We start from the raw sequence: 14297 nt of genomic DNA on the forward strand, positions 1-14297 counted from the left end.
TCTCCATCACTTCAAAGTTTTTATCTTTTTGTAAATCATAAAAACCATTTTCCTAGGGTTCCAACTCCTGGAAAATTTTGTCATTATGATGTTTAGGGACATATCCTTTGAAATCTAATCCTGATTACTCTAAAAACACTAGTAATCCTATTTTCCACTTGGCTCCTAATTGATTAAATCATTTGATTGGAGTGCGAAGTAGAACTTTTGGGGAGTTTTTGATTGGTGTGACCAGGCCATTAGATCTCTCAGATCTGTAGGGAGAACCCCCCTTGAGTGAGAGGAGAGCTAGCCAGAAGCAAGAAGAGGGTTGGCGTGGTGACAGTGGGCCCCCTCTAAGGTGCAGTGGGACTCACACTTGAGCTTTTGGACTTTATCTCTAGAAGTGCTAGATTTTTCTGTAACAGCGGACAAAAAACAGCAATTGAAATAAAAGACCTTTACATAAGAACAATGTGCATGACATGCTAATGGTTAGATATTCATAACTTAATGGAGAATTTTTTATATTTTTATGACAACATTCTAACAAGCATATCTTTCCAAGTTCAGAATTTGATAGAAAATGTGATTTCACATCTTAAAAAATGCATAAGAGTCGTCAATATTGCTTACATCAAGTAATTGAAGGTAACGATTGCTGAATTTCTGTTTTTCATATGGAAGAAGTTGTCGCAGAAGATAGCCTGCATGCCACAGAACCTCTGCGGCAGGAGGTTTCCTACGAGTGAAAAGCATTATTAATGAATCCAAAACCTGTAAACATAGAAAGAATCAGATCAATCAGAAAATTCAAAGAAATAATTTTAAAAGAATGGCCTCAACAAATCAAGTTGGTATTTTTAAAATTACTTTCACAAAATTATCAGGCATTTAACTTTCTAAAAGAATTGAATTTTGCGCTGCCAGTTAGCAAATTTAGCACACATATCTGACAATCCTGATAAGCTTTCAATCATATAATCTATTGATATGACAATTAGCTTTAGCCTTTATGATGTTATCATATTCATAAAAACGATATTCTAATAGACCTGGTATCTGTTTGTCTGTGAAAATATTCCTTGATGACTATTAGAAATAGGTAGTTGATACTCGCCCTGCAAAATGTATGGCAGAAATCATTATCAGAGTACAAAAACCATGCGCACTAACAAATCCATAACAGAATAGTTGGTCTCATTAGTCAAAGTCATCGTTCACAGCAATATTTCTCTACTATAATCACAGTTCAACAAATTGTCTATAAGGTACCCTAGGAACAATCACCTTCTGTCAAAATGTTTCCAACTTATTAAATTTTGTATTCAAATAAAAAAATTCGTAGGAAAACCCCAAGTGTTAGCTCAATTGGTTGGCGCCGCTGTTGGCAGCATTGACTGCTAAAGTTGAACTTGAAGATATGTCAAAGGTTCCATGATCAAAGCACACTTCAGAGCATCCCAGGGCCTTCAGAATATTCAGAATTCCAGATTTTCATCAGGGCTTTTAAACCCCTTTCTTCTTCTCTTTATTTCATGGTTTAGGTTCCGCAGCCCTGCGAGGACATTGTAAAAATGACTCTAGTATGATGAAAAAGGGTCATTTAACAGGCCTAGGTAGCTTAGGACTTTACTAGCAAATGAGTTCACTCAAAGCAGTTTTTTTTTCATTAGCTAATTATTTGTGTTTTTTAACACTTATAATTAGTTGAGTTTTTCTCCCAAATATACCCCAAAGCTGAAGTGCAGCTTGATGGTAAAGTCTTAGGTGAGTCCTAGTGTCTAAAGTCAATGCATATTACCATAATAAATCATCTCTAAAGTTTCTTGGAATTCAGTTAAGCCTAAGTGTCAACTTTTAATTATTAAAAATTCCCTGCAAGACGGTATTTTAATAAATTTTTGATATAAGATGCAATAAGTGTTGTCTAGAGAAGTTGTAGGGGGTATGAATACTCAAAATTAGACCTCTACACCGTAACTTTCAATTTAGACACACTTACTCAAAACCCAATTTTTCTAGTTTTTGGTAAAAATACTAGCAAATAAATTGGTTGGAAAATAAAAATTGGGAGAAAATAAAAATTCTCTCCAAGTGAAAATGCTAAAAAATGAAGTGGAAATTCCCAAAAATTAAAGTCAACTCAAAAAGTGATGGGAATTCCATTTACCAAGGAAAGATGACCCAAGAAAAAATTCAATGGTCAAGGAGAAAAACTAATGTCCCAGGAAAATCAATTTTTTTAAGGAGATGGTCCAAGTTGGTTGATTTGAATGAGATTTTTTCAAGGAAAAATAAGGAGAATAATTTTTAAGTGGTCCAAGCCACTCCAGCACTGAATTGTCACTCAACCCAGCTACTCCCAAGGAAAAATTCTTTCTCCTCAAGATCTGTGCAGGGGCTAGAGAAAGGTTTGATTTTCTCAAGGTGATATAGTCGTTTCACTTGGAGAAGTGTGCCATCATCAAGATCTCCTCCCATTTATTCTATTAAAGAGAGCCTTGAACTACTCATTGTAACATCATGTAATTCTTGAGCTACTGGCTAGTGAAGCTCTACAAAAATTCTGTACTGGATATTTTTCTGAGTAAAAAAGGACTTTGGGGGCATACTCTTTATGGCAATGTGGAAAAAGTCGAAGTCGAGATTAATTCGGCAAAGCTCCAAAAGTTGAAAAACTCGTCTAAGTCGGGAGTTTTTTTAAAAAGTCGGCAAAATTAAAAAACCACAAAATTATTCATTTTTTTTTATTTTTTTTAACATCTAGAGTATCCACAACATCAAATAAATGCAATTCCACATAAACATGTAAAGAAAGCTAATATATAATATGTATATGAAATCTAATGCTACATCACATATCAAAATAGTGAATCAACTCCTGAATTTTGAGACCTGTCCGAGTCTCAACTCTCAAGAGTCAAAATATCAACAAAAAATATAAATGTATATCATGAGTCATCTAAAAGTCATCAAGTAATCAGTCACTGAGATCCTCTTCCCCTTTTAATTTTTGTTTCTGCTAATTGTATTAAGAAATAAGCCATGCATTTATTCAGTAGATTGTAATCTGCTTGGGTAATAAGGTGTCAGGTGGTAGGTCCAATGAAAATTAATAGTGAGTATCACAGTAGATGTGAAAATTAACGCTTGGTGAAATCCAAGCTGCTTATTTTCTGAGAAAACAGTAGATGTCAGATTATTAACCTAGCCTTGGCATCTTATTCAAAAACTCTTGGAGCTAAAATCCACTTCTGATACATAACCTTTCCCCACATTTATAGGGAATTCATCACTAAAGAAGATTCCCTTTCAAAACCTGCTCTCATTGCAGGAAGGATCTTTGCTGTCACAAGATTTCATAGGTACTTTGTTCCTGTCTGAAAAATGGGTTCTTTTTTGAGGCACTGGTTTTGTTTTTTTTGGACAGATTGTTGCTATTTGATCTTCATTACCTCCTCTTTGTTGTTTCTTCTGGAAGCATTCAACAACTGTAACAATGTTTTTGATGGTGTGGGGTTCTTTCTACGGAAGACTGTTGTATGCCTGTCCTTTTGGTACTTTTGTAATCTTTTGAAGGGACAGTGGTTGTTAGAGTCTGGATCGCTGAAAGCCTAGAGGCTTAGCCAATGTATACTTTGTTTTCTAACTAGAAATATGAAGTATAAAGATTTGTTTTTCCTTGGAAAACAAAAACATATCTTAACCTCAAAACTAACAGATTACAAATGAGATTGCTATGCTCGCAAGAAGTATGACAAACAATACAATGCAATAACTTGAAAATGCATGGATGAAAGCTTCAATTTACAGTTTTTTCACCTTTGCAGCCTCTTTATCTGCGGCCTAGGAAGAGAGGAAGACTTTTTGGGTCGACTCCCGATTAAATCGGGAGTATAAGGAAAAAATCGCGATTTTTTCGTTTGTGAAAAAGTCGCCAAAAAGTCGGGGGATTAAATCATTTAGTTCAAAAAATCGCATTTTTAGGATTAAATCGGGATTTTTTGCAGACTTTTTCCACACTGCTTTATGGTGTTATTCTTCAACTCTTTATGGTAATATTGTTCTAATTTTTATTTGCGCTTAATGCTCTACACCTAAGTCACTTGACACAGGGATTCGGGATTCATAGGATATGGGGATTCGAGTGTTGGATTCAGACACGTTGACCCCCCGGAACAGGACACGTAGGATTCGTTATATATTATTTTATTAAAAATATATATATATATATATTAAAAATTAGATATTTCTTACACAAATTCTCATTTAATGATACAAATTCATTGATTTCAAACATAGATCTTCATCTAGATGTTAGTTTTACTGTTTACAAAGTAAGTTAGTAACATTATAGCATGCATAGTAGATACAAAATTCAAATATCTGCATAAACCCTCACAAACCTCATAAACCCTACCAAACCTCATAAACCCTCACTTTTGTGGGATTCAAATCCCAAAATCGAGACACCAGGTGTCCTAACGGGACACGACCAGGATTCGATGGTGTCCTATTAGGACACGTGGTGTCCCATTTTAGGATTCGAATTCCCATCAAATCGTGTCGGATTTGTCGGATTCGGACACGTGACCTGTTTTGGACGAATCTGGTTTCATAGCTCTACACTAATTGATCTCTAACTTGTTCGCTTCATATGCCTTTGTGGATTAATTTATCTCTTGCATAGATCTGCCTTTTGAAGGCCTGATGAGGGTTTTAAAAAAATCGATTTTGAAAGAGATCTACATTGGAAGCTTGGGAAATCAAGAAAATTACAATTTTGTGGCCTTCCATACCTTTGGTCGTGGACATAATAGAAGGTCTATCTCCCTCTCCTTGTGCAATTCCCTCTTGGAATCTTGGACACCTATCTCTCCCATCAGATGTCTTGGAGGAAATCGAATTTCTTTTGGAGGAATTTTTTCATTATAAATTGTAGAAAACCATTCCAAATATTTTTTCTCATTTTCTTGCAATTTGAGGAAGGGTATTCTCCCTTTGAAACCCTTGTTGTAAACCCTCCTCAAAATCTAAAACCCTCTATTGTCTACAAAAGGGTTTTCTTTTCAAATAATAATAAAATAACTTTTCTGCTTGAGGGAGCTTGGGGTTTTCCCCTTGGTATCCCTATCTCCTCATTTGGTAGGAGGGTCTTTATATAGTTAGTCAAAAACTTGTCTCATTTCTTTTGCTAGCATAGTTTCTTGCACTTTTTTTAATCATTTAATCACTAGATCTAATTTCTAACTTACATTCTTCATTAAGCTAGTTAGCACATTGAAGTTTATTTATCTTAATCGTTGGTATACTAGCTCATATATGGTTTATTTGTCACTGGTATAATTTATTTTGTGGCTGGTATAGCACTTATTTCAATATTCACTTCATTGTTTAACTAGTTTGCATCTCATGTCTTCTAAATCCAAGCAAGTGTGACATTGTAATTGATATATAATTGACATATCAATTCATAAGCAATCTTGTTATGAAGCACTTGTTTTAATTTTGGGTATCATTTACATTTTGCAATATTATTTCTCTAAATTTTACCTCCAAGCATAAGCTTGGTTGATAGATATTTAGGAAACTTCCTCAACTATCATTCAATCTCCTAGATGAGTTTGGATGAAAGGTTAAAACACATGACCTCGCAATTCTCTTGCCTGGCTATGTCCCTTGTAGGAACGAAGACATGCAGGTTGTCTTGAAGCCCTAGGTGTTGGAAATTATAACTAGGTTCGGTCTACATTTAATGTATTTGAGTCATCATGAAATGTACTTGACAAAAGAATAAAGAAAATATTTTTATTATTACTATTATTGTGAGTTATTGAAGGATGGGTTTCATGCTTGGGTCACCATGTTTTAGGTCAAAGTCCCCATTGAGAACTTCTAGGACTTATTATGAGTCAATAGTCATTGTACTTTTAAAGAGACCCTTCTTGGGATTTTGAATCATGTAAAAAGGTTAAGTATTGAGTCAAATGTAATTTATGTATCCTCCACATCAATTCGGCCTAGAAGAGATCAAGTCGGCCTAAGGACACTAATTCGACCTCACGAAGCTATAAATAGAAGCAAGTCGAAGTCATTTGGAGCAACTCATCTCAAGCAAGTTCGATATATCTAAGGAAGTTGGGAAGTGCGAAGTTCGAAGTCGGGAAGCCAAAACAAGTGCGAGTTGGGTGGATTCTAAGGAGAAGAAGAAAAACAAAATTTTGGTGCCTCTCTCTCTCTCTCTCTCTCTCTCTCTCTCTCTTTCGTGCCCTAGATTGGGAGATTGAAGTCTTCCAAGTTTCCTTGATGACAAAAGTTGCCTGATGCCGAAAGTTGCTGCCTAGTCTAAGTTGCTGGAAAGGAGGTCAAAGATCTGGGAGGCTAACTTGGTGTGGAGCGAAGGTCTAGCCTTTCACTAGGGTGAAGAGTCTCAAAAAATACTATTGAAAGGAAGAATTTTCTTGACTGGGTTTTCCCCTCGAGGGGGTTTTTTCCCTGGCATAGTGCCTACATCTAGTGTCCATTATTTTATGTGCTATTGCTTTGATAATTGCTTGATGAACGAAAAGAAAGAAGATATAAAGAATTGTAATAACAAATCAAGAATATCACAAGTAATTATCAAGGATAAGAAAATATTTCTGCCTTTCTAATTTTCCAACATGGTATCAAAGCTTTGGTGAAGAAAGAAGAAAAAGGCAATCTCAAGCACTTGATCAAGGAACCATTCAAAAGGATTATCTCAAGGAAGGAATCTACTATATTCAAGGAAGTTGTCTAACACAATCAAGGGGGGAACAAACTTGAAGGAGCCTCAAACTACAGGTCCTGGAAGAAGAGGATTGACCTCATCCTTGAAAAGAACAAGGTACCAGACTTGGTTAAAGGAAAAGTCAAGAAGCCTACAAATGACTCCAGTGATGCTAACAAAGTGAAATTCAGGGAACTAGAATTGGTGGCCATGACTCTAATGGTAGAAGGAATAACAGACAACCTTGTCCCATTCATAGCCAACATCAATCATGCTCAGGAAATATATGAAGCCTTGTCAAAGTTATTCACTATTAAGAACATTGGTCAAGTAGCAACTTTGAAAAATGAGCTAAGGATCACAAAGATGACTAAAGAAGACATAGTGGCCTCCTCCTTTATGAAGATAGCAAGAATCAGGGATGATCTTTTGGCCATTGATGAAATTGTTCCAAACAAAGAACTTGTGATCACTTCTCTATTAGGATTTCCACCTACTTGGGGTGCATTTGCTGCAGGATCTAACAGTTGGAAGGAAGCTCCCACTTTTGAAGAACTATGGATTGCCTGCAGTCAAGAAGAATTGAGGATCTCTCTAGTTGCCAATCCTGAAGGAGTATCAAATGCCTACATTGCTCAACATGGAGGAAAGAAATCGAAAGGACCAAGGAAGAAAATTGACATGTCCAAGGTAGAATGTTATCATTGTCATAAGAAGGGTCACTACAGGAGTGATTGTCCTGACAATCCAAGAAATAAGAAGAGAGAAAGAGATCAAGCCAACATTGTTGAAGAAGGACACCCAAAGAAAGTCAAACCCAAAGAATCTGACAAAAGGGACTTACACTACTAAGTCCTTTTCCTTTAGTCTTAGTTATTCTATTTTTGATATTTAGAATTTATAGGTTTTAACATGTTTTTGGAAAAGACTTTTTCTTTTGTAAGTTTATAAGTATACCTCAAGCTTTGGAGGGAGCCCCCAACAACTCCCAAAGATAAGTATCTCATTTCCTTACAATTTTTGTTTCATGTACTCATTAGTTTTGATTATATTAAATACTAATCACCATTCTCCCTCTATTGTCTTGATTAGGAAGACATTTGCTATATCCTCAAGGAGTATGGAAGGAAGCCACCCAAGATAAGGTTTGTCAAGAAATAAAGGTATGCCTTAAACTACAAAAACATTGAGTTCTTTAGTAAATGCTTATTCATTTAACAATCGGTTACCCTGATATATCCTCAATGGTTGTTAAGAGCTCACTTTAATAACTGCATGATCGCCTTCAAAATATAAATCTAGATGGAGACTTTTATTGAGCACTTGCCTACTAGATAAACCCAGGGAATGCTTTTTGAAACATTATTTTCCCTCGACTTTTATTCCTCCCTATGTTTTTGACCTAAGCTTCAATATCTCCTAAGAGGTGTTCTTGAACGAATATCTACCCATTAAGCAGTCTTTGCTTTGAATATTATGAATTTCTATCATTTCATTGATATATAGATTGGCCAGTGGCTTTATTTATAGACAATGAACCCCTTGGAATTATGCTTGAGGGAGGTTATCCCGTATTCTGGATTTTGTCCCTTTTGGGTCAGCTAAAGTCTTTCCTAATTCCTGTCATTGATGCATTAAGGTTTTTCATTGGGTTCCCATTTCCATGTTTTAGTGCTATGGCTTTTTGATAACATTATGTTGTCCCCTGCAAATGTATCTCAGATGAGATAGAAGCCAGTGTGGTTGACAAGAATATTATCTCATATTTACCTCTTATCCACATATGTTAACCTCTCATGTATCTGCATCCTCAAATATCAATTTATATGTTAGAGAAATTAGATTTTTTACTTTCCCTACTTGATCAGACATTAATAAAATTATCTTATCTTAGCTTAACCTCTCATGTATCTGCATCCTCAAATATCAATTTATATGTTAGAGAAATTAGATTTTTTTACTTTCCCTACTTGATTAGACATTAATAAAATTATCTTATCTTAGCTTAACTCGTATGCATTTTTTTGATATACATGAATATTAATTGAAGATGGAACTCAAATTAGTAATGATGTATGCTTTATCAATGAATATGTTTCCTCAAATTAATTTTCGTAAACTCAGAAGTTCATGTGACTATTTCCTACATTTTTTTCTTTTTCTCTAGAAAAAAACCCCCTAGGAAACTTTCGGGCAGTTCCCTCATTCTGAATGGTACCAACTGTAAATTGGATGACAAATTTAATGCACCTGACCCGATTGGAATAATCCAGGACCTGCAAAGCACGTCAAGTTACTAGCAATGTTTTTGCCTGTTGTCCACAAAATTGCACACCTAGAAATGTGGGAAAAATCCTCAACCCCACAAGGTGTGAGCTTTCTTGGCATATCTGCTTGATGTGAAGTTGCCCCAATCCTCGAGTAGAGCATTGAGTACTACGATTGTCATTTCTCTGTCAGACATGACTTCTCCTAGCTCTTGAAGTTGATCCCTCATCTCAAAGATCTTCATGAAGTATGGAGCTATTCCTTCCTTTGATATCTTCATCTTATACAAATCATTTTGAAGAGATATCACTTCTCCAGTTGTGCTTATCGAGAATAGCTCTATTAGTTTGTCATAGATTTCTTTTGATGTTTCAAGTTTGGAGACATAAGGAATGAGAGAGTCTTTGATGGATTCTATTAGAATCCTTTGAGCTCTTGTCTCATCCTTATTGTACTTGGCTAAGGCTTGAGTTTGTTCCTTAGCAAGGATAGTGATATTCCCTTTGATGTGTTCTAGAAGTTCATTCTCCTTGAGAAGTAAATCAGTCCTCTTCTTCCATGCAAGGAAGTTAGTGGTCCCAACCAATTTATTGCTTTCCTTGCAAAAAGACATTGATGTATAATCAGAAGGGGACATATACTTACTTGTTAGAGTTTGAGATGTAGTGGACTTGCTTTCTTCTTGAAGACTTGATGGTTTGCCTTCCTTGGATCTTGATGTTCTTCAAGTTGCTTTCTTCAAATGGACTTGATTGATTGCTTGATGACTTGTGCTTGTAGAGCTTTTCCTTTTGAAGATGGTGTGGCTTGATGTAGGTCCCTCCTTGATTTGCTCTTCTTGTAGGTGCCTTTATACAAAAGGCTTCTCCTTTTGCTTTGTAGTCTTCTTGTAGTCCTTTCTTGTCCTTGATGCTTCAACTTTTGTAGATGTCCTTTCTTGATGAGTGTTCTTGAGATGCCCTTTCCTTGATGTGTCACCTTAGCTCTGATACCATGTTGAAGAATCAAGGGCAATAGTGTATAGTAGGATTCTTCTAGACTTGATAACAATTTGTGAAGTACTTTTACAATTTATCTTAGCTTGATCTTCTTCTTATTATTAGTGTGTTTGTTTACTTCATCAAACTGCTACCAAAACATAAGAAACAAGAACACAAAATGTTGGCTCTCTGCCAGGGCCAAAACCTCTCTCTCTTAGAGAGGAAAACCCTTTGGTAAGTTTCTCTTATTGAAGCTTCTTATTGATCAATGCCAAACCCTAGACCCTTGACTAGAATGTCCTCCAAGCACAAGTCAAGTCCTTCCTCCTTTCTACACTTTGTTCCCCGACACTTAGTCTTCCTTCTTCCGGCACTTTTCTCCTTGGCACTTCGTCCTCCTTCTTCGTTCTTTGACTGGAGATAGACCTTGCTTATGTGAGCTCTAGATGAGATGCTTCTCTTCTATACTTAGTGATGTCCTTTACTTATGGAGACACCTTTCTCTTGATCAAACAAGATTCTTCTTGAGATGTATATGTAGACTAATGTGACTGTATAGCAGCCCTAGATTCTTGAACATGTGGAAGGTATCCTTGTGAATTAGGGTCCTTTCACCTTCGCTTGAGAGAGAGTCTTCTTCACTTGAGTAGGAGGCCTTGTAGGCCTGAGTTTCTAGCCCAAACAAAGATGAATGTGTGACTATGATCTTGCTGCTGATATACCCGCAGACTGCCCTCCTTTTCCTCACACGTGTGACTGTACTTTGCCCTAGAAACAGTCCCAAAACTTCGCTTTTCTTCCTTCTTTCTTCACTGCACTTGCAAACCCCTTAAACTTCGTCCTTCTTCAATTTTCCTTGACTTCTCTTGCTTGTTGATTTCAGAGGTGAGTGATGGTCATTATGAGGGAGTGGACAGCCTCTATATATAGAGGATTGTCCCTCATTTAGGCCGACTTGTTGACTGTAGGCCGACTTGGTGTTTCTTCATCACTTTTGCTGCTAAGAGGATGTCGTTGCATGGAGAGGACTTGACTTCGCTTGGAGATATTTCCTTTGACTCCTATACAAGTGTATACATAGTGTACCATGCCCTTAGGGGTCTTCAATAAATACATTGACTCTTAGACTTCCTAGAAGCACTTAAATATGTGCTTGACCTACTTCAATGAGCAAGAAACTCATTGATAAATATAACAAAAATATTTTTTTCTTGAATAAATACAAATATCAAAAGTACATTTACGAAGACCGAGCCTAGTTACACTTTCTTCAACAAGATACGTATCAATCTGCCTTTTTTCTTGCTAATGAGTTTAAAAAAAATGGCAGCCAAGGTTCAAACTAAGCCCAAGTCTGTTGTGTATCATAAAGACCTAATTAAATTATTAGTGGTAGACCATTTGAGGAAATTGAATAGAACCTGGGATCATTTTTTGTTCTTTGGAGGTTTCGGTACAGCACAATGTTGATTTGGGGTAGCATCGGATGTGCTCTAGCCACGAAATTTGGTGGAGAGGTTGGGGCACATAAGATCTCCAATACCCAGAAAGGGTTTGGGCAGATTCTAAACAAATCATGAGATATTAAAATAATTAATAATTTTAATGGAGTCCCTAAGTCTAAACTTAGGGAAAATAAAATATTAATGTGTATTAATATGAATTTGTGTTAGAATGGTCCAAAAGACATGGATCAAGCCAGATCTAATCTTAGTCGTTGATTAGGGACTTAATCTCAGCTGTTGAGATGTCAACAAAAAAAGTATAAGAGGAGGCTTGAGGGGCACTTGGAGAATACACTGAGGGAGACCAGTCAATTCAATTTTTGGAGCGGGGTTTGCTGAGAAATTGAACCAGTGGTCTAGAGAGTAGTCAGGAGGTAGCAAGTACGGAACAAAGAGACGAGAGATCAGCACAAAAGAGGCAGACGCAGAGCTAGAGGAAGCCCCACAGAGGCAACAAAGACTGCGCAAAGCCAGAGGAAGCCCCGCAGAGGCAACAAAGACTGCGCAGAGCCAGAAGGGCCTGCGTCATCCACACAGAGGCTGCAGGAGTGACGCAGAAGCCCAGAGAGGATGTGCAAAGCCTCAGTAGGTTGACATAGAGGATTTCAGGCTGACACATAGGGTTTCAGGCTGTAGCAGAGGTTAGTAGGGCCTACGCTGGGTTTAGAAAAGTGCTGGAAGTTTGTCTATCTGTGGGTAAACCAATTTGGCACCCTGTTGTACAAGAAAATTGCTGAATAATAAAATCCTCCCTTATTGCACCGGTTTTCCCACATTGGGTTTTTTCGGGGACATTAGTGCATATGTTTGTTTTTGTATTACAGTGTAATATCTGCAGCAATATTTATTTTAATGTTTGTTGAAATAATTTCATGAATAACTTATGATAAAATAAGTAGGAAAAGTAAATCAGTTGCTGCAGTGATAGAATTTTCACACTAGAAACCCTAACTCTCTGGTTATCAAAAAAAAAAAGACGAAGAGACCTGCAAAAGGCACATAAGCTTGCGGGAGAACCCTCCTCTTCCACCATTAAAACCAGAAGCAAGGGGAGGTTTTCAGCTCCTAAAACATTGTCCCTGTGCCAGCGTTAGAAAGGTCTATAAAAGGAAAACTAGGAGAGCGAGTAGGACAGAGATGTTATCTCCTCCTCAGAAGCCTGAGCCATTTGAAATATCAGAGGCCATTGAACCAGTTCCTATGAGTCAAATGTAAAAAGATGCAAAGGAGGCACCTAGGGAAACAACGGTGGACAACACAACACGAGAAGAAGGAGATAATGAACCCACATTAGCTGAACTGTATGGGTTTTGAAAGCCTCATACTAGGCTTGTGAATGAACTTCAACTGAGTTTCAAATTTAAAACAAAACCCTTCCTTAGCTAAGGAGGTCATTCAAATAGATGATTCACCAATGAAAGATTTGGTGATAAATAAAGAAAGGGCCTAGTTCCAAGATACAAAAACAAAAACAAAAGCACAAGCAAGGCCCTGTTACCGCTCAAACTAGCATGGGTCCTAGAAGTGGATCCTTAAGGGGAAACACTTAGATCAAGGGAAATAATGGAGCAATAGCGAACTGCCACCTCTGCTAAAGCTCCCTACTCTTTACGGACTTTCATTGATGGGAGGAGACCTGGTGTGAAGGGAATCACTAGATGAATGAGTCAATAAAGGAGAAAGAGTGATTCCTAAGGGCCTATACACAAGAGAGACTCAATTTTCTGATTTGCTTTCTTGAGAAGCAAGTTGTAAGGCTCTCTAAAAAGGGCCAAGGGGATCTCAAGGGCTAGGGTTAGCAAATAGGACTCATAAAGGCGGGGCCTACTCAAAGAAATCCTTGTGAAAAATTGGGTTCCAGGTGGTCTTGGTGAAATTACCTTCAAGAGGTTGTGGGACCACACAGGACCAAGTGGACCCAAAACTAGGTCAAGGGGGTAGAATTCATCAATTAAGGGTATATTTGACCTAATTGAGGAGAAGGAGATGAAAGGATGATTTTTTACCAATCATAATACAATGGTCTTAATGGGGTCACTAGAGGGAATCAAAGGGCAAGAATCAATCTTAAATCTAGGGCTTGAAATATCTCAAGACTCCACTATTGAAATGGCTTCAAAATTGGAGGGCTACTAGGAGGCACAATAGCACAATAGAGGCTAGAAGATCAAAAAAAAATTATGTGTATCTTGTGAGAAGTGTGATGCCTTAGGTCCCCTATGGAGGCTAGGCCTAGAAGAAAGAGGGGGAGGTGATAAAGAGTGTTCTTTATGGCAATCACCTATGGAGGACTAGTGCCTAATCTTTTGGGAGAATCAGACTCAATGAGATTCCAATGCTTGGGATAGTTTCACTTCATCAAGAAGGCCTTTAGGCCAATTTCGCATGGCAATTAGGGCATGGGACAATTGCTTCAAGGTCTTTATACTTCAATGTGCAATATGTGATGACTTATCAAGATAAAAATTTTACAAATATCTCTAGGAACATTCACTTATTCAAACATGGCCCATGACATGATGCAACGCTATAAAAAGACAAATTTCATTATTTCACACAAGAAAGCAACAAATTTCAGCCTCGTATAGCGAAATTACCCAGCAACATGCATGTGACATAAGAAAATGACAAAATAGCATTAAAAGAGAACTTACATGTGAGAAAAAGTATATCCAATCATCATCATATGCCAATATAGAAGCTCCAAGATAAAAATGAAGAGATCCAAACATCAAAATTCATCCATCCATCCAATTTCGTCCTCCAAAAACAATAGCAAAAATCTCACAAGAGAGAATGATCCAATCCAAG

General features: G+C 37.1%; 1 protein-coding gene across 6 annotated transcripts in view; it reads right to left on the reverse strand.

Annotated features, from left to right (window-relative positions):
- The window catches only part of LOC149146555 (protein TRANSPARENT TESTA 9-like), a 216899-nt gene that overhangs the window by 89029 nt on the left and 113573 nt on the right, over positions 1 to 14297 (reverse strand). For 5 of the 6 annotated variants that reach the window (XM_089449877.1, XM_089449878.1, XM_089449875.1 and 2 more), the window contains exons 14-15: positions 1035 to 1100; positions 616 to 756 (exon numbers count right to left, since the gene is read on the reverse strand). In XM_089449877.1, the coding sequence (XP_089306003.1) occupies positions 616 to 756; positions 1035 to 1100 (207 nt within the window). The remainder of the gene's footprint in view (positions 1 to 615; positions 757 to 1034; positions 1101 to 14297) is intronic. The other variant, XM_089449879.1, reaches the window with a different exon arrangement.

This window comes from Pinus tabuliformis, chromosome X, assembly GCF_031772625.1.
Source record: "Pinus tabuliformis cultivar Carrire ecotype Pingquan chromosome X, CPIR1, whole genome shotgun sequence".
In the NCBI taxonomy this organism is placed as follows: domain Eukaryota; kingdom Viridiplantae; phylum Streptophyta; class Pinopsida; order Pinales; family Pinaceae; genus Pinus; species Pinus tabuliformis.